The sequence below is a fragment of the Theropithecus gelada genome, chromosome 1, assembly GCF_003255815.1.
Source record: "Theropithecus gelada isolate Dixy chromosome 1, Tgel_1.0, whole genome shotgun sequence".
Taxonomy (NCBI): domain Eukaryota; kingdom Metazoa; phylum Chordata; class Mammalia; order Primates; family Cercopithecidae; genus Theropithecus; species Theropithecus gelada.
Window position 1 is genome coordinate 53127287 of NC_037668.1, and position 22717 is coordinate 53150003.

A 22717-nucleotide genomic window follows, 5' to 3' on the forward strand; every position below is an offset into this window, starting at 1 on the left:
CACCATGAAGCCAAAGCAAGTTACATGGAAAAGCCCAAGGTTAACGGGATAGGGATATTTACTCCTCCCGAGGAGGGAGAGGGAGGGAGTGAAGATTTGTTGAACAACCATCTAATTTCCCCAGGCAAGTAGAGGCCAGAGTGTGAAGGGTCTCTGTGTCTGCTGTCAGGAGCTCACCAGAGCAGTAGCTGGACTTTGATGTCTGGTGGGATGAGCGGCAAAGGGCTCTGATTTTTGCCCTTCTCCCCGCTGAGGCAAAAAGAGTACTGCAGTCCTACTGGGTAGTTAAAATGCCCCAGTCCCTGCCCAGCTCAGTCCTGTCTTCCCTGTGACTCACGCTTTCTGCTTGCCTGGCACAAAGGCAGTACCTTCTCTGCTGGGCCAAGCATCTGCCAGGGCTCGTAGCTTTGCCAAGCCTGAGGGTGACTTTCTCTGTTGGAACTGAACCTTGTGATAACAGCCCCATGCATTGAGTACCTGCTGTATGCTGGGTGTGTCATTTTCTCTTGTAGTGAGTGCCTGCTGAGTGCTGGACAGTGTATGGGGGTTCTTTATATGTATTCATCCAAACTCATCACCATACCACCCTAAAAGGGAGACCTCATTGTCCCATTTTACTTTGTTTAACTTTTGTTTTTGTGGCAGGGTTTTGCTGTGTCGCCCAGGCTGGAGTGCAGCGGCGCCATCACAGCTCACTGCAGCCTCTACCTCCTGGGCTCAAGCAATCTTCCTACGTCAGCCTCCCAAGTAGCTGGGACCACAGGCACATGCCCCTTGCATTTTTTGTAAAGACGGGGTTTTGCCATGTTGCCCAAGCTGGTCTTGAACTCCTGGGCTCAAGCGATCCACCTGCCTAAGCCTCCCAAAGTGTTGTGATTATAGGCATGAGCCACTGCACCCCGGCTCATTATTCCATTTCACTGAGGGTACAAGAGGTCAAGTCAGTTGCCCAAGCTCACAGCAAGGATGGATGAGGCTGAGATCAGAACCGGGTCTGTTTGGCTCCAAAGCCCATGTTCTCTTCCCTATCAAGGCCTCACAGGAAATGTAAAGGTCACGTGGCTAGAAGGTGGCTTCTGGTCACAGCTCTGCCCTGAGTTTTGTGACTTTGGAGATATCACTCCAGAATTCTGAGCTCCAGTTTTGAGATGAAAGCAGTTCAGAGCTTGCTCTACAGCACTGTCAGAGGGAGCTTTTAAACACAGGTTTCCAGATCAGACAGCACCCTCCGCTCTTGTTTAAAAACAAACATTAACATTTTTACAAACACACCCTGTTTTCCAATGAGGAGCTGTGTCCAGCGGACTGCCTCAGTGAACTGTGTCCAGCCACTTGTCACAGGGAACCTCCTCCAGCCGTTGGCTGCGGTAACCATTCTCCAGTCAGCTGTGGCAGCAAAGCGTGGCATCTGCTCGGGAAGGGTGGAGAAAGCCATTAGTTCCACCAGGGCCCTGACATCTGTGGCTGCCCATTTCACCCCTTCAACAGGGATTTCCTTGGTAGCTGGCCACTACTGTGTGTGCTGTGTCTTCTCCGAGGCCCAGGTGCCTGGTAAAGTGTTGGAGAGCCCCAAGAAAGAGCTGTTTGCGTTTCCAGTCGCCATTCATTCATTCATTCATTCAACAACCACTCGTTTCTGCCTTCTTTGTGCCCAGCCTGAGGATGGATGCCGGGGCCACTGGGAAGTGTTAGACCCAGCCACTGCACCCTAGGATTCACAGGCACCTATGCAGAGACATACAATATAGTGCACACGGTGCTGGGACAAAGTCACATGCAGCGGAGTGGGTGGGCACCAAAGGAGGGCATGGTCAGTTCTGTTTGGCGGCTCAGGGATGTCTTGGGAAAAGGCTTAATGTATGAGCCAAGGCCAGAAAGATGAGTAGGTGTTTACCAAGCCAACTGCAAGGGAAGGCATCCCAGGCAGAGGGACCCATATCAGCAGGCACACCAGGGAGTCTGAGGAGCTGCTGGTGGTCTGATGTGGGTCGAGCATCACATGCAAAGAGAGCAGGACAAGAGGTGAGGCTGGAGAGCTTGCCACAGCTGGGACCATGGGCTCTGCACGCTGTGCCCAGGAGTTTGAACTTGGAGAACCGAGGCAGGGGTGAGGTTGAGGGCGGTTAAACAGGGCAGCGATGTGATCATTATGTGTTCATCTCTCATGCATCAGCCTCCAGTAAGAGCATTCTGTTGGGTTCCAGGAAGAGTCCCTAAAAAATATCTTTCCTTCCAGAGGCTTCAAGAAACCTTTGCCTGGAAATATTCAGCCTCAGAGCACAGTGCTATGTGACCCAGGAAATGGCCATCATGGGAAAATTCAAGGAAAATATTCCTGCTCAAGGAAAAAAAATTAAAACACAACACACGAAAAACAGACCAGATAGAAATGGAGAGGTCCCAATCCATAAATGGGTTTTATGCAGCCGGAAGACCTCATCCTACTAGACGATCTGGTTTTAAACAATAAACTTTGGGTAATGGGGATGTCACTTTAATTAATCTTCCTAAAAACCCATGTGGCAAAAACATTCCAGTTGCTATTGCTATATTGCAAATTACTCCGAAACTTGGGGGCTTAAAACAATTATTTTATTATGCGCACAGATTGAGTGGGTCAGTACTTCAGAAAGGGCACAACAGGGGACAGCTTGTCTCTGTGCAGTCATGTATAGGCTTTCAGCTGGGAAGGCTTGAAGGCTGAGGCTGACTCGACAGCTGGGTGCTGATATTATCTGGAAGCTTTTGAGTCATGCATTGCAATTGATGCTGGCTGTTGGCTAGAACCTCAGATGGGACTGTCAGAAAACCGACACATGGCTCTCTACGTGTTTTCACCTTGAGAGCTAGCTATCTTGGGCTTCCTTACAATATGGTGGCTGGTTCCAAGATCCAGCATTCTGAGAGGCAGGAGGTGGAAGCTGCCAGTTTCTTAAGGTCTGGGCCTTAAGGTCAAGCCAGGCACAGTGGCTCACCCCTATAATCCCAGTGCTTTGGGAGACTAAGATGGGAGGATTGCTTGAGGCCAGGAGTTCGAGACCAGCCTGGACAACATAGTGAGACTCTCATCTCTACAAAAAAAATTTTAAAAGTTATTCAGGCATAGTGGTGCACTCCTATAGTCCCTGCTTCTTGGGAGGATGGCTTGAGCCCCAGAATTCAAGGATACGATAAACTATGATCATACCACTGCACTCCAGCCTGGATGACAGAGCAAGAGACCCTATCTCAAAAAAATAAAGAAAAGAGCACCTCATCCTTTCTGCTTCATTCTGTTGATCCAGGTGATCACAATGGTCTGCCCAGGTTCAAGGGAAGGAGCCATGGGAGGTGTGTCAGTGTCACAAGAAAAGCTTTGTTCTTCTTGTGGGATAAGATACACCACAGCAGCCGCCTTTGAAAAGGTGGCCTGCCACACAGCACATGGGTTTCTGTGGATGCTGAGAAAAGCGTGTGTTGTTTCTTTACAGATTAAGAAAGATCTCTGTGGATTATCTCATTAAATTAAATGCAGCCATTAGTATGTGGCTCTGGGGATATTGTGGGAATAGGCTATGCCTTGGGTGATTTTTTTTCTTCTAAATGTTCTTCCTGGAGTTTGTGTTGCCAGCCTGACCATTTCTCTTTCCTAATATGATATCACATAAAAACCTCATCATCGTTAATATGGCAGAGTCAGCAGGGTGGGATGCAGACCACGATCCAGGGAGGCAGGCTGGCTCCTGGCTCAGCAGCTCCTCGGGAGGAGGTTCTGGGAACTGGAGGTTCATTTCCTTGTAGAGACTGACACGCTCCTCACAGAAAGCTTTGTGCAGGGCGAGGCTTTGGGCACACATTGTCACCCTGGGCAGCCTGATGGGAGGGTCTTTTTATAGTGGTGGCAGCCCCTGGAGTAGACGACCCTGCTCTGGACGTGGTCACCACAGACGCCCGTGCTGTGGGCTCATGTTGTTTAGCCCAACCCCTTACCTTTAATGCCTCCTAGGGTCAGACTGTAGCCAGGCACTGGGGGTTGTGAATGCGCCACAGCCCCGCCTTGAAGCCCTCCCCATTCAGTGGGAGGGGGCCTTTCTTTCCTAAATACTTACGTGCCCCCGTGGGGGCTGGACAGTGTTCTGGGCAGAGGAAGGTGACGGTGAACTGAGTTCTCCCCCGTAGGAGCCAACCCCTCAGGAGAAGACGGAGTGTCTGGGAGAGCAGATCCATGCGTGATGCCCGTGGTGATGAAGGCTGGGGAAAACCAGAGAGGACAAGGGGACAGCGAGTGGCAGGAACAGTTTCAGCAGAGTGGCCTGCAGCTGCCAGGGCCTAAGCAAGGAGCAGGATTTGGAGGCTGAAGTGGGGGCTGAAGGGACAGTGCGCAGTCAAAGTGGAGGAGGAGAGGCAGTGAGGGAGCCAGGGCAGATCACAGGGCCCCAGGGATGGGAAGGACTAAGGCTTTCAACTCTCAGTCAGATGGGAGCCATGGGGGGGTTCGAGCAGAGGAGTGGCATGATATGACTTGAATTTTGTTGTTGTTGAGACAGAGTCTCGCTCTGTCGCCCAGGTTGGAGTACAGTGGTACAATCTCGGCTCACTGCAAGCTCTGCCTCCTGGGTTCACGCCATTCTCCTGCCTCAGCCTCCCAAGCAGCTGGAACTACAGGCGCCCGCCACCACGCCCAGCTAATTTTTTGTATTTTTAGTAGAGGCGGGGTTTCACTGTGTTAGCCAGGATGGTCTCGATCTCCTGACCTTGTGATCCGCCCACCTCGGCCTCCCAAAGTGCTGGGATTACAGGCGTGAGCCACCGCGCCCGGCCGACTTGAATTTTTGAAAAAATCTCTCTGACTGCCACACTGAGGACAGATGGGTGGGGTGGGGGAAGAGGGAAGGGCAAGGGTAGATGCCAAGGGGGCAGGGAAATAATAAAGCCAGTGGAATAAACGCAAGAGAGAGGAGGTAGCTGGGTTAAGGCAGTAGCACGGAGGAGGTGAGGTGTGGGCAGTGTCTTGAAATCTTACAAAGACAAAGCCAGCAGGAATTGCTGCAGGACTGGATGAGGGGGTGCGAGATAGCATCAAGGGTTGGGGGCCACAGCTCTTGGGAGGAGGACATTGGCATTAATCAAGATGAAGAAGATTGGAAGGAACAGGTCTGGAGGAAGGCGTGGGATTAGCTTTCAGACAGTGAAACATAAGATGCCTGAAGACCTTCAAGTGGAGATGTGCATGCAGAGTTAGATATGTGAGTCTGGGGTTTGGGGACAAGGTCTTGGCAGGACACTTAAATCTGGGGGTCGTCAACATGTAGATGGATTTTTTCTTTTCTTTTCTTTTCTTTTTTTTTCTTTTCTTTTTTTTTTGAGACGGAGTTTCGCTCTTGTCATCCAGGCTGGAGTGCAGTGGCACGGTCTCAGCTCACTGCAACCTCCACCTCCTGAGTTCAAGCGATTCTCCTGCCTCAGCCTCCCAAGTAGCTGGGATTACAGGTGCCTGCCACCACGCCCAGCTAATTTTTTGTATTTTTAGTAGAGACAGGGTTTTACTTTGTTGGCCAGGCTGGTCTCAAACTCCTGACCTCATGATCCGCCTGCCTTGGCCTCCCAAAGTGCTGGGATTACAGGTGTGAGCCACTGTGCCTGGCTGATGGATTTTAAGATTTGAAATCACTAAGAGAATGATGGACAGAAAAGAAGCCCAAAGGCAGAGCCCCAGGGCACCCCAGTCTTTAGAGGTCAGGAGATGAGGAGGAACCAGCACAGCAGACTGGGAAGAAGCCATCCCAGGGTAGAAGGAGAAGCAAGAGGAAGATTGGCAGCCTGAAGGCCAAGATCCAGTAAGGAGCCAGGATCCATGACACCAGGAGACCAGCCTGGCTCCTACCCTCCTGCCGTCCCACTGTGGGGAAGACACAGATGCAAACTATAGTCCCCACTATTATAAAGTGACAGGGACAGGGAAATGCATGAGTCCATTAGCATGAGATGAGAATGGGGGAAGGTGGAGGTGCACAGTGTAGGGGCCTAGAATGTAGACATGGGGGGCTGGAGAAGACCCTCTCACAGAGAAAGGGCTCTAAGCCGGACATCAGAAGGTGAGATCACATGCATGGCTTTGTGGGTAATGAGCCATTTGCGGTGGGCCCTAGATTTCCACAGGAGAAGGTGGGATGGGGAAGGGCAGTTCCTGGCAGAGTTTGTAGAAAAGTCATAAAAGTAGCGGTGTGTGAAGAGGCTGCAGGGAATGGCAAGTAGCCCATTTGGGTTTGGGGGTTCTGACCTTTGGGATGCTTGGAGACGAGGCTGGAAGGTGGGGAGGGGTATGAGAGAGGCAGTGGGAGCCCTTGACCTCAAGAGGCTCACAGTCTAGTTAGGGAGGCAAAGCCCCACAGTGCAGGGAGATGGTGGCGGGTGTCCAAGAAAGTGCTGTGGGCACTCTCAGGGCAAGGAGAGGTTAGCTAGTGGAACCAGGTCAGGCTGCCCCTGGGAGGCAGACCTTGAAGAACATGTTGGTGTTGAACATGCCAAGATGCACAGAGAAGATTTCTTGGCAGAGAAGACCACACATGCAAAGGTGTGGAAGCAGGAGCTTGCACCCCTTCCTGCATGGGCACTGGGGAGCCATTGGCGGTTCCTGAGCTGGGGGAGAGACCCAAGTTGGATCTGGATCTAGGGTGGATAAGAGGTAAAGGGAAGGGGTCTTGGAGGTAGGAGCACCCTTTTGGAGGCAGCTACACAACGAGATTAGGTAGTGATGGCCTCGGCAGCAGATACATATGGGACCTATGGGGCGGTTTTCCTTTAAGTTGGGCCAAGCATTTTTGCAGGCTGCAATCTCATACTCACATTGCCCTGCAGGGGTGAGGAAGAGGGCCGGGAATGCAGTTGCAACCCAAGGCCTCACTGACCCAGGAAGATTTTTGTGGAGAGGCTGCCCAGGGCCAGTGGGGGCAAGGAGGGCCGCGTGTACTCACTATCATGCCAGCCCCTGTCCATCAACCTGTCCCATTTAACCCTCCCAGCAGCCTTATGGGGCAGGTCTAGTGTCATCCCCATTTTGCAGATAAGGGAAATGAGGCACAAGAGGTAGAATGGCTTGCGCTATTGCACGGCTAGGGTGTAAGAGGCCAGGATTTGAACATGCATCTCCCTGACACCAAAGGCAGCCTCTTAGCTATGTGTGAGGTTCCCTTGCAGAGGCTTTATTCAGTAGCCAAAGGTCCAAACCCTCCCAAAGGAAAGGATCAAGAGGGTCTCCCCGACCTCGTCCCTTCCTCACTCCCTGGCCAGGCTGCTATTTCAAAGTGAACTAAGGGACCCCAGAAATAAGACCAATGAACTGATTTATCAAGCACTTAGTCTGTGCCAAGCATATAGAATGTATTTATCAGATGTATCTAGGCCAGGTGTGTATATGATGTATTTATCCTGGCTCAGGAACCTGCAGTGGCTCCCCAGTGCCCTGGTCCAGTGGTCTTAACCTCATTTCACAGATGAGAACTTTGATGCTTAGAGCAGATGTGTTGCCCATATCGGGATTTGAACGCCGGGCTGCTGATTCCTGGGTCTGTATTATTTCTAAGACACCTCACTGCCTTCTGCACTGGCAGGAAGGGGTGAACCCATGGCTTCAGAACTGGAACAGGAAAGTGGACCAACATGGAGCCCGCTCCAGCCGCAGCCCTAGGGAAGCGTCCAAGCTGGCTCTTCGTATATAAATCATGGTCTGTTTACTGAACAGGGAGTGTGTCTTTCCTCCTGGGGAGCTGCCCCAGGGTGGCTGCAGGTGCAAATAGGGTTGAATTCAGGATAGGGCCTTCTCTCCTGCCCAGCCTGACCGCTGGGTAACCTCTGGCCTGGAATGAAAGGCTTTCCAGTAAGTGCCTTGCTGGACTGCAGCTCAGCCATGTGCCAGGTGGGAATGGGGGTGGGAGACCAACCAAGAGAAGGATTCAGGAGCCTGAGAGCAGGGGCAGGAACTTGCCAACAAATCTCTTAGCAAGCTGCTTTCTCAGCTGGCCGCATAGAGCGTCCCCAGGGACGTCACAGGGCAGAGCTGGTCACGAGGAGCCCTGGCTGCCCTCCCAGCCTGATCTAGAGGAAGAAGGGCGCATGGGGTGAAAACACCAGGGAGCCCAGGGCAGGATTCAGAAATCAGACACTGCGGCTGCCTGTCCCCTGGCCTTGAAGGACACACGGCCTGGGCCTCTCTTGATCCGTAACTGATCCGAGGGGGTGGGGTGGGGTGGGTAATCAGATCTGCAACTGTTTTCACAGAGAACTGAGCGGCCCTGCCATGCCCCATGTGTGCAAAACATTCCATTTGGCCTGGGGCCAGGCCAGTCCCTGCTTGGTCTAGACTTGAGTGTGTCCCATCCCCTCTCTGAGGTCTTCATCTGTGACAGTGAAGGGGTAGGGGCAGCAGGATCCCCCAAATTCCTCCAGGCCCTTCAAATGTCTGGTTTGAGGTCTGATAGAACAGAAAGGGGCCTGAGCAGCAGCCAGGAGCGCAGACACCAGGCCTGCACCCTGTGTGCCTTGCTCATTCCCCTGGGCTCCTCAGTGCCTCCCTGCTTGAGCACCTCAAGAGGGTGAATAAGGCCCAGGAACTCCGTTCAGCCCTGCCACCTACAGGGGAAGCAGCTGCGATGAACCAGCAAAGGATCAAGTCTGTTTGGCTTTGGGATGTGTTTTCCTACCACTCCTTAGGCGTGGGAGGGGTTGACATTCTGGAAATTCACTTCAGCCCAAACAGGGAAGCCATCCCAGGATGCAGTGCTGAGTCCCTCCAGCCTTCTCCTCCCTCCTTGGCGAACTCCCTTCTAGTAATAGATTCTCCGACCTCCAGCCCATCCCAGGACACAGGGCTGGGTCCCTCCAGCCCTCTGCTCCCTCCTTGGCGAGCCCTCCCTTCTGGTAATAGATTCTTCCACCTCCAGCCTCATCTTCTTCCTAACTGCTCCCTCCCTCTCACTCTCATTTCCATTCTTTTTCTCGGCCATGTGCTTTTTCAGACCTTGCGCAGCCTAGAGAGGTGGTTAAGTGTGTGAATTTCAGGATTCTCTTCCTTCAGTCAACACAAGTGAGCAGTTAGGAAGCCCTCATTAAGGAGATTAGAGGCTAACTCTGAATTCAGGAGGTGCCGCAAAGCACACACTGCAGACTCAAGTGGGCTCAACAGGCTCCAGAGTTTCCACTGCAGAAGGTGGAGCCTGTGACTCTCAATGTTTTCAGCCTCTGCAGGGAGGACACTGAAGGAACAATCACTCCTGTTAGGGTTGCACTCTGGTCCCTAAAGGAAATTGCTGCTGCCTGCAATGACTCCATAGTTGTAAGGAGTTGATGGGAGATGCCACCTCTTTCAGGAAGCCCTTCAGATAGTACCAGGCATGTCTCTTTCTCCCTCCCCTTCACCTTCAGTTTCCTGCACTGAGTGCAGAAGCTCTGGTTGTGCCCGAGGGTGTCTTCCTCATTACTTTTCTGTCTGGTTCATGGGATGGAAAACTATCATTTTGCACTTATGTCAGCCTTTACTACCAGGACAGGTCCTGATGCCCAGTGGTAGGGGCCAGGCCTCGTAGTTCGTTCATGCACTAGAATGAGAATGGCCACAAATTTTTGCTTTGTGCATTTGTTTGGTTTCTTTGCCCAAATTTTCTTTCCTTTTTTTTTTTTTTTTTTTAATGGAAATAAGTTTCTGGTTATAAAAAAGTAACCCATGAGCTGAAGAAACCAAAAAGCACCTGTAATCCCGGCACTCAGAGGTAGCCACTGGGTCATTCTATCCAGACTTAGTTCTGTACACTTATACTTTGATGTACAATGAGAATTATACTATTTTTTTTCTTCGTTGCAATTTACTTTAAAAAAAAAAAAGAAAAAAAACAGATCCCATGGATGTCTCCCCAGGTAAATAGGCACAGGTCGACCCCACCTGTGTGGATGACTGTATGGTATCCTATTTTCTATTTGAGCCTCAGTTCACCCTCTATTAGCTACAACTAATCTTGAAGAGACAGAGGATTGGCATGGTTATGATTTTTAGGCCAGATGCAGTGGCTCATGCCTGTAATTCCAGCACTTTGGGAGGCTGAAGTGGGCAGATCACTTGAGGCCAGGCATTCGAGACCAGCCTTGGCCAACATGGTGAAACCCTGTTTCTACTAAAAATACAAAAATTAGCTGGGTGTGGTGGCGTGCGTCTGTAATCCCAGCTACTTGGGAGGCTGAGGCACGAGAATCACTTGAGTCCAGGAGGTGAAGGTTGCAGGTTGCAGTGAGCTGAGATAGCACCATTATACTCTGGTCTAGGTGACAGAATGAGCCTCTGTCTCAAAAAAGAAAAAAAAAGATTTTTGTATGCCAGGCTGGGTGTGGTGGCTCACGCCTGTAATCCAGCACTTTGTGAGGCCGAAGTGGGTGGATCACTTGAGGCCAGGAGTTCCAGACCAGCCTGGCCAACATGGCAAAACCTCGTCTCTACTAAAAATACAAAAATTAGTTAGGCGTGGTGGTGAGCACCTGTGGTCCCAGCTACTCGGGAGGCTGAGGTTGGAGAATCGCTTGAACCTGGGAAGCAGAGGTTGGAGTGAGCCGAGATCGCGCCATTACACTCCAGACTGGATGACAGAGTTAGACCCTGTCTCAAAAAAAAAAAAAAAGAATTTTGTATGCCAAAGTAGAGAAAAGTAGGTGGCTAACTGGCACTGATAGTTGACGCGCTGACGAATAGAAGAGTGGACCGAGGTCTGGGAAGTGGCGCAGCCTGAGCCCTCGGTCTCTGGCCGCTGTTTTCTGCCCTGAGGAGGCAGCAGCCCATGGTGGGGACTCTGGGTCTCGGCCTCACCTTCGATGGTGGCACTGGAGTCTGCCTGGATGGTGCCTGAGGTCAGCCTTTGCTACACTGGCATTGGAGGGGTCCTGGGAACGGTGGCTTGGGGAAAAGAGAAGGATGGCCCTGGGTCACACCCTCAATGCTCTGTGCCTGCAGGAGGCCTCAGTGGGGCGACGGTCATTGACTCCCTCGACACCCTCTACCTCATGGAGCTGAAAGAGGAGTTCCAGGAGGCCAAGGCCTGGGTGGAAGAGAGCTTCCACCTGAATGTGGTGAGTCAGAGGCCCTCGGGGGGTGGGGGCCAGAAGAGGCCCAACAGCCAGCTTCACCCTGTCATCTCTGAGACCCAGAGATGTTGAGGGTCTCGCCCAAGGCTGCACAGCCCAGCAGTCTCAGAACCGGGGCTGCCGTGCACTCTGTGCTGAGTCCCTCCCTTAAGACAGCCTTGAGGTGGGGACATCCTCCCCAGTCTAGCATCCTCCCTAGGGAGGGGACACCACCACAACCATCCGTCCCCTCCCTGCAAGGTCAGTCATTGCTCATCTGGGGCACATTGCTCCCACCCTGGACGGCCCCCCAGGGCTGGATCTGTCACACAAAGCAGCGGCAGCAAGTGGGGAATGGCTTTGTGGAGGAGGGAAGTGGCTCATCTGCTCGGAGCTGCTCCAGCCTTGAGCCTGCCCTGCACTGGCCTGTTGAGATGGCTGGGTGGGGTGGGCGTGGAGTGGGTGGTGCACGTCCCTTTGCAGGCCCATGACCAGGCCTGGGACCTCTTGGTCTCCAGCCTTGCAGTCACACTTGCTCAGGGACCAGGGCCTTGCAGAGGGGATGGTCATGTGTCTGGATGGCACAACAGGCTTGAACAGCAGACCCCACCATGTTGATCTCTCAGCCCAGACTAAAGCAAGGCATGCATCCCAGAGGTGAGCTCCCCATGGAGAGAGGCTATTTACATGGACTTGGGGAGTAAGCAATGGAGACCGGGAGGGGAGGAGGGGCCGCATCCAAGCACACACCAGCCTCCATGTGGGCTCCAGGAGTGCCAGGTCCTGCTGCAGACAGGTCTGGGACCGGCTCCTCCAGCTCCTGGCAGCAGCGAGGCCCCTGCCTCCTTGAGAGACAGTTTGCCAGCACAGAGCAGGGCGGAGAGTCTGGGAGAGCCTGGGAATGCAACACTTTAGGGGAGCTTCCCTGGAGACAGAGGCCTCTGGAGTCCTGGCTGCCCTGCACCTCTTGGAAAAGTCATTGACCCTCACTGAGCCTTGGATTCCTCAACTATACAATGAGAATGGTGACAACAGCAACGATATTAATAATGCCTAACTCATAGGCTTATCATGAGAATTAAATACAGTGGAGAGTTGTAACCACATTTTATAACACTGTGAAGTCTGATGCTGGTGTAAAGTGAGGTCACCCTTGTCATTATTAGGATGACTTGAGGCTTGTTAACACTTCTGGTTGTTTGTGTGAGGCCAAGGAAGCTGAGAATCCTCCATTACCCGTCTTTGGGTTGGAGAAAGATGGAGGAAGGAGAAGGAAGGAGTGTCCCCCTAGGCCTTCCTTGTCTGCTGTGTAGACAGTGGCTCTTTGGGATACAGAATGGGCTCAGGCAGCCACCCACAGTGCCCTAGGAACCGGGGGACACTCAGGCAGGTGGAGGAGGTGAGGAAATGTCCCTGGAAGAAAGCAAGGTGGGGTCACTCGACCTCGAACCTTGACTTTCTCATCTGAGAAGTGGGAATGATGACCCTTGCCACACTCTGACCTCGCTGAGCCCTGGGAGGCTGAAAGGGAGCGGTTTTGCAGGTGCTCTGTGGGTGGAAGAGTTCCCCCAGGTTAACAGATGAGCACTGGTGTTCTCAGTGATAAAGACAGTGGTGTTCAAAGCATGCTGGGGGAACCCTCCGGGGCAAGGAGGGTGACAACAGGCATGTCCGGCTATGGGCAGGCCTCTCTCTGCAGCGCCCCTGTGTCCCATCTCCACCCTGCATGGGAGGGGTTGGCAGCCCTTTTCTGCAGCTGAGGAAATGGGGCAGGGAAGGGCTGCACATCTTTCCTGAGGTGCCAAAGCCAGGTCCGTGGCTCAGGTGGGATTTACCCCAGATCTGGTCCTGGCGTGATGCTCCAGCACCCCTGATTTGCAATCCCAACTTAGGAAAGAAAATAAAAATGATTAAGGCAAGCAAGTATGGGCATGCCCTGTGCACTCTGAGCTGAGGGCCTAAGAAACTGCTGCTCACTGAATACACAGCTGCCTGGCCCCTCCTTCTTAGCCCCAGCCTGTCCCTGTCTGCCCCGCAGCCTCCTCAGAGAACCAGGGAAGGGCCTCGCTGTCTTCCTGCTAAGCCCTGGGGTCTCCCCGGGAAGGGGAAGTAGCCTGACCAGAGTGGGCTTCGCCTCCCCTCAGTCTCAGCTCCAGCCAGCAGCTCTCCAGGCAGGTTCTGGCGCTCCTTGGAGCACAGCCAGGCATCACTTTGCTGCCATCGCCTTGGCAAGGGCTGGGGAAGGAAACCAAGCCCAGCATTTATTTGGAATGCTGGAAATTGCAGGAGCTCTGCCAGGCAGGTGCTGATTCCTCTCAACTTTTGTTATGAAAACCACCACCACCTTGCCTGGCTCACCAGAGCCGGGCACAGGTACGGGAGGAGTATCAGTGGCCAGGGTGACCTGTCTGAAGGGTCTGCATCTTACAAGTGTCCCCACTGTCCCCCTCCTTTCTGTCCTGCAGAGCGGAGAAGCATCCTTGTTTGAGGTGAACATCCGCTACATCGGGGGACTCCTCTCAGCCTTCTACCTGACGGGAGAAGAGGTGGGTTGGCCCTTCACGACCCCTGGACTGTCCAGGCTGGAAAGGGCTTTGGAGAACATCCAGTCCTTCCCCCTCATGCCACCCATGGGAAAAGAGACCTAAGGGGGCAGGGATGGGTCTGGGGCTGCCCAAGTCCGCCCCTGAGGGCCTGTTTTCCCTCCGACCATCCCTCCCCTCCCTGCTTAATCAGTCATTGCTTATGGTGGGCATGTTGCTCCCACCCCAGATGGCCCCCCCAAGGCTGAATCTATCACACAAAGCAGCGGTAGCAAGAGGGGAACGGCTCTTCCTCCTTTACTCTGATGCCCCCATTCTGCTGCCCAGGTGAACCCAGCTGGCTCCCACGGGTGCTTGTACGTTCTCTGAGAGCAGCAGCTGGGTCCACACAGCATCCGCTCAAATCCCACTCAGCATCCATCAGACACCTGGGCTGCTTTTCACGGGTGTTTGTTCTCAGGACTGATAAAGCCAAGACCAAGACCCCCAGGCCTTGTCCTCCACAGCCACCCCTTGTCCTCCCCTCCTGGGCCAACCACCAGCCAGACACCTGCTCCAGGTCTCACAGGGGCAGCAGGTGAGGTGGGGCAGCCACTGCTGTGTCTGCGAGTGTCAGGCCTTGCCCCCAGGTGAGCTGTGTTGGCTTCCACAAGGAGGGCTGGGAAGTGCACGCTGCAGGAAGGCAGAGCTGGTGCAGTCAGGAAACCTGGCCCTCACTCCACGCCACCCTCACCTACTCATGGGCTTAGCGAGCTCCTTGTCCCACCCTGGGCCTCACCTCCTTCCCCAGCATGGATGGTTCTGATACCCCTTCACTCAAAGAGCTCTTAGGACATGGGATAGGAAGGAAAGTGTGGGGCCCCAAGGCTGACGGCTCCAAAGTCCATATTCTCCTCCCTGCAAGAGAATTTTGAAAACCACAGAGCTCTATAGAAATGGGAGGCTTCTTCATCCCCCATCCTGAGCTCCAGTGAAAGCACAGCCCAGATATCTGGTGGTGAGGTTGGCTGAGTCCCCAAAACATCAGTCATTGGTCAGTTCTGTTCCCCATTACTCAGATGGGCTACCGTGAGGCTAGACACCTCCCTGCTCTGACCACCCAGAGACAAATAATGATGCCTGCCCCCCCGCCACCCAAGGAGCCATAGAGGTGAGGCGGGCAAGCCACAGAATAATCCCTCTTCACCTCCACCGCTGCTGTCTGGAAAGTCATTTCCACTTTCCTTCATCTGTGAAGGTGCCAGGGGCTGAAGTCAAGGGTTTCGAGGCAACAGGCGGGCGCCTTATCTCTGCAGTTGCTCCAGGCCTCTCTCCATCGAGCATAATCTCCTCAGCAGAGATTAGCGCTTGTACCAATTTGTCCCCAAATAATTGTAGATGGAAGCCCTCGGCTTTGAGCCGCCCGGAGCCTGAATTTCGTTTGAAAACTCCAGGACAGGAAAATGACAGAAGGAGCAGAAAAAGCATCCGTGTTCTTCAGGGCATGTGCCCAGCCTCCTTGCTTGGCCGTGGTCAGTGCAGATGGCCTGCAGGAAGGAAGAGGGGAGGACACAACCGAGGACTCCCGGGGCGGTTTGTGGGGGAGCAATTCAGGAAAGAGTTGGTCGCTGTTGAGACACATTGCCTCTTCCTTCCTTCCCTCTCTTCCATCCATCTTTCCTCCCTTCCGTCCATCTTTCCTTCCATTCTTCCTTCTCTCTGTCCATCTTTCCTCCCTTCCCTCCCCACTTTCCATCCATCTTTCCTTCCATCCTTCTATCCATCTTTTCTTCCATCCTTCCATTCATCTTTCCTTCCATCTATTTTTCCTTCCTTCCGTCTATCTTTCCTTCCATTTTTCCTTTCCTTTGTTCATCTTTCCTTCCGTCCTTCCTTCCATCCATCTTTCCTTCCATCCTTCCTTCCCTTCTTTCATCTTTCCTTCCATCCTTCCTTCCATTTATCTTTCCTTCTGTCTTGTCTTCCTTCCTTCTCCTTCCATCCATCTTTTCTTCTGTCCTTTTCTCCTTCCATCCATCATGCATGTTCCCTGCCATTTTTCTTCCCTTCCTCCCTTCCCTCTTCAAGGGCATCTGTGGTTCTGAGAACTTGCTTTGAGGCCTCAACTTCCTAGAAGGCACCAGCAGCTCAGCTTTCCAGAACATAGACCAGATAGTGGGGTGTGGACAGGAGCACCTGTGACTTGAAAAACAGCTCAAAAGGCTCAAGGAGAGGCCAACGTGGCCAGAACCCTTGGGTGGCCAGGCAGGCTCCTGTGCCAGTCAGTGCAGCACCTGCCATCTGGCCACACCTTACTGATTTGTCCCCCGAACACCTCCCTGAACCAGATGCCATGCTGTGTTCCTCATGTGCTTTCTCACTGGAGCCTCGGATGGCCCCATCAGATGCCTGTTATCACCAATTTGCAGATGAGGAAACTGAGACTTAGAAGCAGTAACTGGCTCTGGGTCGCACAGTCTCTGAGGGCTGTGTTGGCCCTGACTCCTGACCCTGTGGCCTTTGTGCTATGGGCCTGGATCACAGCCTGGCATGGCATCACTGCTTGTCACCCGGGCTCAGCCACACTAGACTGAGGCCTCCCTCTTCCCTTAGTCCTTGAGCTCACATGCAGTGGGTGCCTGTTGGGTGGATCTTTCCATTCTTAAAATTTCCCACAAAGGTTTGTGGAATGAAGGGTGAAGGAGACCCCACACTTTTCTAGGCTGAGGCCTTTCTTTGCTTAAGATGAAGCTTCAGAGGGAGACCCCCTGCTAGGTAGGCCAGTCCTACTGAGAGCCAGTGCCCATGGGAATAACTTGCACAACCACAGCTGCACACGTGGTGTTGGCACAGCACTTCACAGTTTACAAAGCACATTCATTTCTCTACATCCTCTCATTTGATTTCCACAAAGACCCCTGCAGCAGTGGGGCACGTGCCACCATTGTGTTGTGCGGACGAGGAAACCAAGGTGCAGTGAGGTTTCCTTCCCCCTCCCTTCTCCTCCACCTGGCTATTTTTGTATTTTTAGTAGAGATGGGGTTTTGACTTTGTTGGCCAGGATGGTCTCGAACTCCTGACCTCAGGTGATCCACCCACCTCAGCCTCCCAAAATGCTGGGATTGTAGGCGTGAGCCACCGTGCCTGGCCCACAGCATCGTTTCAATAGCTGCATGGGATTTTGTTGCATGGAGCCATTATCTAACCACTTTCCTATTGTTTGATATTTAGAATACTTCCAGTTTTTCCCACTATTCTAAGGGGCGCACTATAGCCACACAGCTGCGAAGTGGAAGGATCCGCACTTGGGCCCTGACTCCCAGCCCTGCGCCCTTCCCACCTCACAGAATGCAATTCCTACTGGTTTCTCTCACCCCTGTTCTGGAATTGTGGCCGCTAGGCTGTATCTCTGCGTTGGAGAGACAGCTTGGTGTCCTGGAAAAGAGCCCCTTAACAGCTCCACAACGTTGGGCAAGTTGCTCCTCTGAGACTCAGTTTTCTCATCCTCACAGTGGGTCAGCGCCTTCCCCACAGGCTGTTGCAAGGGCTGAGGCCGGGCACGCCTGTCCGCACACATTCACTCAACATCCTTCCAGGGACAGCTGAGACCTGCAGTGCCAGCCAGCAGCAGGGCCTTCAGAGGAGGGGATGTGGTTTGCTGGCAGAGAGGAGCATCTAAGAAGTGTTAGTTCAGCATCCCCAGGGCTGAGGGCAGCCAGACGGCTGCGTGGAGCCTCAGCATCTGGGCTGTGGTTCTGGTGGGTTCGTTTGTTCACCTTGGGCAGCCTCCCTGGGGGCAAATGAAGATGTAAAGAGCCTCAGTGCGACCAAGGGCCTTGAGAGCCCTTTGTTGTTACTAAGCCTGGCTGTGCACCAGAATCCCAGAGAGCAGATCTGTCTGTCATTCTGGGCTTTGGAATCTGAATCCTAGACCAGCTCCCCAAGGGATCTGATGGGGCTGGTCCCTGTGCCCGCTTCTGGGCCCCTCGGTCTGGCACTAGACATTCTCATCTTCTCTGACCCATCACTGCCAGACGCAGCGCAGCCCCTCCCTCCCACGAGAAGAAAGCCACCCCCACCTCAGAGACCTCAAGTCCACATCCCTTTTAAAGTGTCCTGAAATTCCCCTCCCACTGCATTCCCTACACAGCTGCCTCGGCAGTTTGTAATTGTCGGGGAGCCGGGGCAGGACTCAAGAAGGCTTTGTTTTGCAAGGACCACGGGAGGTCAGCAAACTGGGCCCCCTCAAGCTCCAGAAGTGAAAAGACCTGTGTATTCCCCACTCTGAGTGATTTCCTAGGGGCTTGTGTCTCATCTTTTAAAAATAAACAACATTTATTATGGCTGTTCTTTTATTATAAAAATCACAGAGGAAATAGAGATGAGCCAAAAGAAAATAAAAATGATCCATACGCTTAACCCCCTAGAAGGCCATTATTAATATTTTGTTATATTTCTTTCTTCCATGTCCACGGGATCTTTACCAAAGTTGAATTACTCCGTTTTGAAATGTATTTCTCTTAATAGATTATAAACCCTTTCTTTGCTGTTAATATTCTTCTATAGCAGCATTTTATTTTATTTTATTTTATTTTATTTATTTTTGAGGTGGAGTCTTGCTCAGCTCACTGGAACTTCTGCTTCCCAGGTTCAGGCGATTCTCCTGCCTCGGCCTCCCGAGTAGCTGGGATTACAGGCGCCTGCCACCACGCCCGGCTATTTTTTGTATTTTTAGTAGAGACAGGGTTTCTCCATGTTGGCCAGGCTGGTCTCAACTCCTGACCTCAGGTGATCCGCCCACCTCGGCCTCCCAAAGTGCTGGGATTACAGGTGTGAGCCACCGCGCCCAGCCCACAGCATCGTTTCAATAGCTGCATGGGATTTTGTTGCATGGAGCCATTATCTAACCACTTTCCTATTGTTTGATATTTAGAACACTTCCAGTTTTTCCCATTATTCTAAACAGTGCTGGAGTAAATAAATCTTTTTTTTTTTTTTTTTTTTTGGAGACGGAGTCTTGCTCTGTCACCCAGTCTGGAGTGCTGTGGCCGGATCTCAGCTCACTGCAAGCTCCGCCTCCCGGGTTTACGCCATTCTCCTGCCTCAGCCTCCCGAGTAGCTGGGACTACAGGCGCCTGCCACCTCGCCCGGCTGGTTTTTTGTATTTTTTTTAGTAGAAAAGGGGTTTCACCGTGTGAGCCAGGATGATCTCGATCTCCTGACCTCATGATCCACCCGCCTCGGCCTCCCAAAGTGCTGGGATTACAGGCTTGAGCCACCGCGCCCGGCCATAAATAAATCTTTACAACATTCTCGATTATTTCTTCAGAATAAATTCCCAGGCAGGAAACGGCTGGGTCAGAAGGTCACAGGGCCTTTTGAATTAATCAGACATCTCAGAACAGTTTGAAGGGGTCCGAGCCTCAGGCAGGGGCCGTGACGCCTGGGATCTCCCTGTGGCTCCCTTGCTATCCTGTGGGTGGTTGAGGATAAGCTACTCACCCTCTCCCTTCATTCCCCGTCTGTGAAATAGGAACGGTGGGCAGGATCAGGATGTCGAAGTGGGACAGGCCTGTCCACTGCTGTTACGCAGGAAGAGGGAAACTGTCGCCCAGGAGGAAGTGGTCTCTGGAACCTGAGGGTGGTCTTGGCTTCCAGTCCAGTGCTCTTGACAGTCTGTCCGAATGGCACCACCCGTTCCCATGCCCTCTGCCTGTGGTATCGTCCTGCAGTGTGGGCAGGCACGGACCTTTGGAGACCGGCCCGTCTCTGCCAGGTCTTCATCTGGACTTGGAGGTGCCCCCCGCCCCCGGCACCTCGCTGCTTTCTCCCTCATCTTCCCAGTAGCCGCCCCGTCCCAATGAGCAGCATCCAGCCTTTGCCACCAGAGTCCTGACACTGTGGTAGATGCTTTGCCACAATTATCTAATTTTCATTTCTCTCAACAACTCTGTAAGAAGGCCAGTATTATCCTATTTTACGGACAAAAGCTGAGGCTCAGAAGTACCTTGCCCAAGTCCACGTGGCCAGCAGTTGGAAGGGCCCGGCTGGTGGGCTGCAGCACTGCCGCGCACTCTAGGCCTGCAGCCCTGGGTGGTTCATCCTGCCTGCAGCAGTTCTGGGGTTGATCTGCCCTCACCCAGCCTGGAGTCAAAAGCCCTTTGAACCCCTCCTTTACAGGTGTTCCGAATAAAGGCCATCAGGCTGGGAGAGAAGCTCCTGCCGGCGTTCAACACCCCCACGGGAATCCCAAAGGGCGTGGTGAGCTTCAAAAGGTAGGACGCCATCTCGTTCCCCACGGGGGCTTTGCTGCGACCATGCCCGCCGCTTGTGTGTCTTCTCTGGGTGGGGCTGGTGAGGAGGCTCCAGGGGCAGTGGGCAGGCAAGCAGGAGGGAGGACCCTTGGAACCACCTTTGTCAAGCTCGTTCTTTTATGATGTAGAAACAGGCTCAGGGAGAGGACCATACCTGCCTTGGGAGCCACAGTGAGTCAGTGGCACAGTAAAAGTGCCAACGACTTTCCCGGACAGGTGTTTGTCACCAAACCTGGGTCTCAGGGTTTAGTCCACATAAGCCTGAACCTCCTGGGGTGGGCAGGGGCTGTTCCTCTGGACATCCCACAGTGCTGTCTTAAGAGCCCTCCACAGTGGCCCCAAACACTCTCTTCCCCCACTGGGGTTCCAGAGCCAGCAGGCACATCACACCCTCCTCCTCCCCCAGTGAGGAGGTCCCCGAAGCTGCTAGGAGATCTTAGGATCCCAGCCCTCCCGGACAGGAGCCTAGCTCTCAAGGAGCCCTAGCCACTGTCCCTGGGCTGCATGGAGCTACTTAATAGAAGCCACATCCCTGGGCACCCAGCAGCTCTCTGGGGCCATCCTCAAGGCCCATCAACAACCCCAACCCTAGGAAGGCCGTGATGTTCCACCGTACCAGACTTCCCATCCCATCTCCTGAAGTAATTTCTCATCTCAGGACTCTCAACCCAACAGAAGCTTCAGCCAGCTGTCCAGGAGGAGAGGCAGGGGCCCTGGGCTCTGGTTGGAGGACCTGTAGCTCCGGTCACTGTCCTGGGGAGGTTCCACCCTTCATGTCAGCCTCAAGGGCTTCACCACCTTTCTCTGGTCTTGCAAAAAGAGGGCTTGGCATGTTCAGCATCTTCATCAACTGTCCTCCCTGTGGTCGGGAAGAATTCCCAGGGTGTGAGCTCCCTGGAATCTCACCATAGGCCAGGGAAGGGGGTGCTCTCAGGGGCTGGAGAAATCCCAGTCTCGATGCCAGGGTTGACTCCTCAGAGCCGGACTCTTGGATCTCTGCTCAGATCCCTCTTCCATAAACACTGATCCTGGAGAGACACGGCCAGCTGTCATGAAGCCCAGACACACACACACTGCCCTCTGGCTCCCCCTCCCCGGGTCTGGGGTAGGACCTCGTTGGGGGCATCCTTTCCTCTTCTGTCCCTAGCCCTTCCCTAGGTCTCTCAGAGCAGGGACCTGATCTGATACGAATCCTGACATTTCTGATTAAGGAAGTGCGTTTGCTTTTAGGCTGTTTGTGTGTTCTTCATGCCATGTGCGTTCATGTGTATTTCCTGGCAACATCCCCCTTTTTGTTCTTGGTAAGAGAGGCTGTTGCTAAAAATGCCTGCCTCGGAGAGTGGCAGGGCTGTATGGGCCCATGTGGCACTGAGTTTGCTCTTCAGAGGGGGCCTCCTGGCAGGAGCTGGGCTACTGTTGTTGCACCTGCCCCCGGCAGGGCTCACTGTGGGCAGCCCCGACAGGAGGGGCAAGAACGTGGGCCCTCCAGGAGAGTAGGTAACCAGCCCTGCCCTACACATCAGCGTGGGAAGGACCCTGAGGGGAGGCCATTCCCCAGCAGGTTTGAGCTGCACCTCCTCCCTGGTGTCTGCACAGACCGGCCTGGGAGACTGAGGCAGGGCCAGCCTGACCTGGGACCTTCAGGGACACTGGACTGCCTGGGGGAGTGACAACGGCCCGTGCAAGGACCTCTGCAGCCAAGTCGGTCTCTTTCACTCATGCTCTCTCACACACATGCAAACACTCTCCTGCCACCCTTATAGATCATAAAGGCCCGGATACACAAGCTGGCCTTTGTCGCAGACACGCTGGCATCCATACACAGGCACACACATTCACGAACGAATATCCGTTTACACGTGCATGCTTCCGCCACACACAAATAGACATGTCTTCACAATCGCAAATGTCTGGTGAGAAGTCACTGTGCGTCAGGCATCACGTGAGCACGTGACATGGATTGTCTTTTCAACCTTACAGCAACCACAGGGACTCCATTTTACCAGTAAAGAAACTGAGGCTCAGAGAGGTGAGGTAACTTACCTGAGGTCACACAGCAGCAAAGCAAACTTAATTAGAAGCCCAGTCTGTCTGCCTACAAAGTTGATGATTACACCATACTCATGAGTGTACCTGCCTAGAAGCTATAGCCAGGGTGGGGAGGGGCATTGTGGAGCAGCCCCTCCTGCCAGGAGAGAGAACACAGGCTCTGCGCCCACTTGCACTTGGAAGGCTGGGAGAGGAGGGCAGAGCTTCCTGCTGGCCCATTGGCTCACAGGGCTGAGCAGAGGACCTCCTGGTCTCTGGGATGCTGCCCAGAGCAGATGCATTTGGGGCACAGAACACCTAGGATTTGGAATTGGATTCAGTTCTACCACTTACTGTGTGGCCTCGCCCTCATTCTATGAAATAAAGATAATGGTGTCTACCTCCAAAGTTGGTTGTGAAGGTAAAATAAGAACCACCAGAACCACCTGGCACAGATTAGAAACTTAGTAACAACAACATTTACATGTGCATAATTACATAATGATAAAAATGACAATACTTACATGCATAATTTATACCTCACAATAACTCTATGAAGTGTGGGTGCTGTCACTTAAGGGATGAGGAAACTGAGTTCTAGGGAAGTTAACCAACCTGCCCGAGGTCACCTTGCTGGGACCCGGAGAAGCCAGCATTGGAAGCTGGGCAGGAGAGGAAAGGCACCCGGCCACCTGCCTGCCTCTGCCCAGGCCGGCTCACTTGTCTGCCAGGGTGTCTCCACCACAGGAAGCCCACTCAGGAGGGTGAGCGTGT

At 53.2% G+C, this 22717-nt stretch overlaps 1 protein-coding gene across 1 annotated transcript in view; it reads left to right on the top strand.

Annotated features, from left to right (window-relative positions):
* The window catches only part of MAN1C1 (mannosidase alpha class 1C member 1), a 170493-nt gene that overhangs the window by 119476 nt on the left and 28300 nt on the right, over positions 1-22717 (top strand). The window contains exons 3-5 of the mRNA XM_025360462.1: positions 10970-11085; positions 13545-13625; positions 19782-19876. Of these exons, the coding sequence (XP_025216247.1) occupies positions 10970-11085; positions 13545-13625; positions 19782-19876 (292 nt within the window). The remainder of the gene's footprint in view (positions 1-10969; positions 11086-13544; positions 13626-19781; positions 19877-22717) is intronic.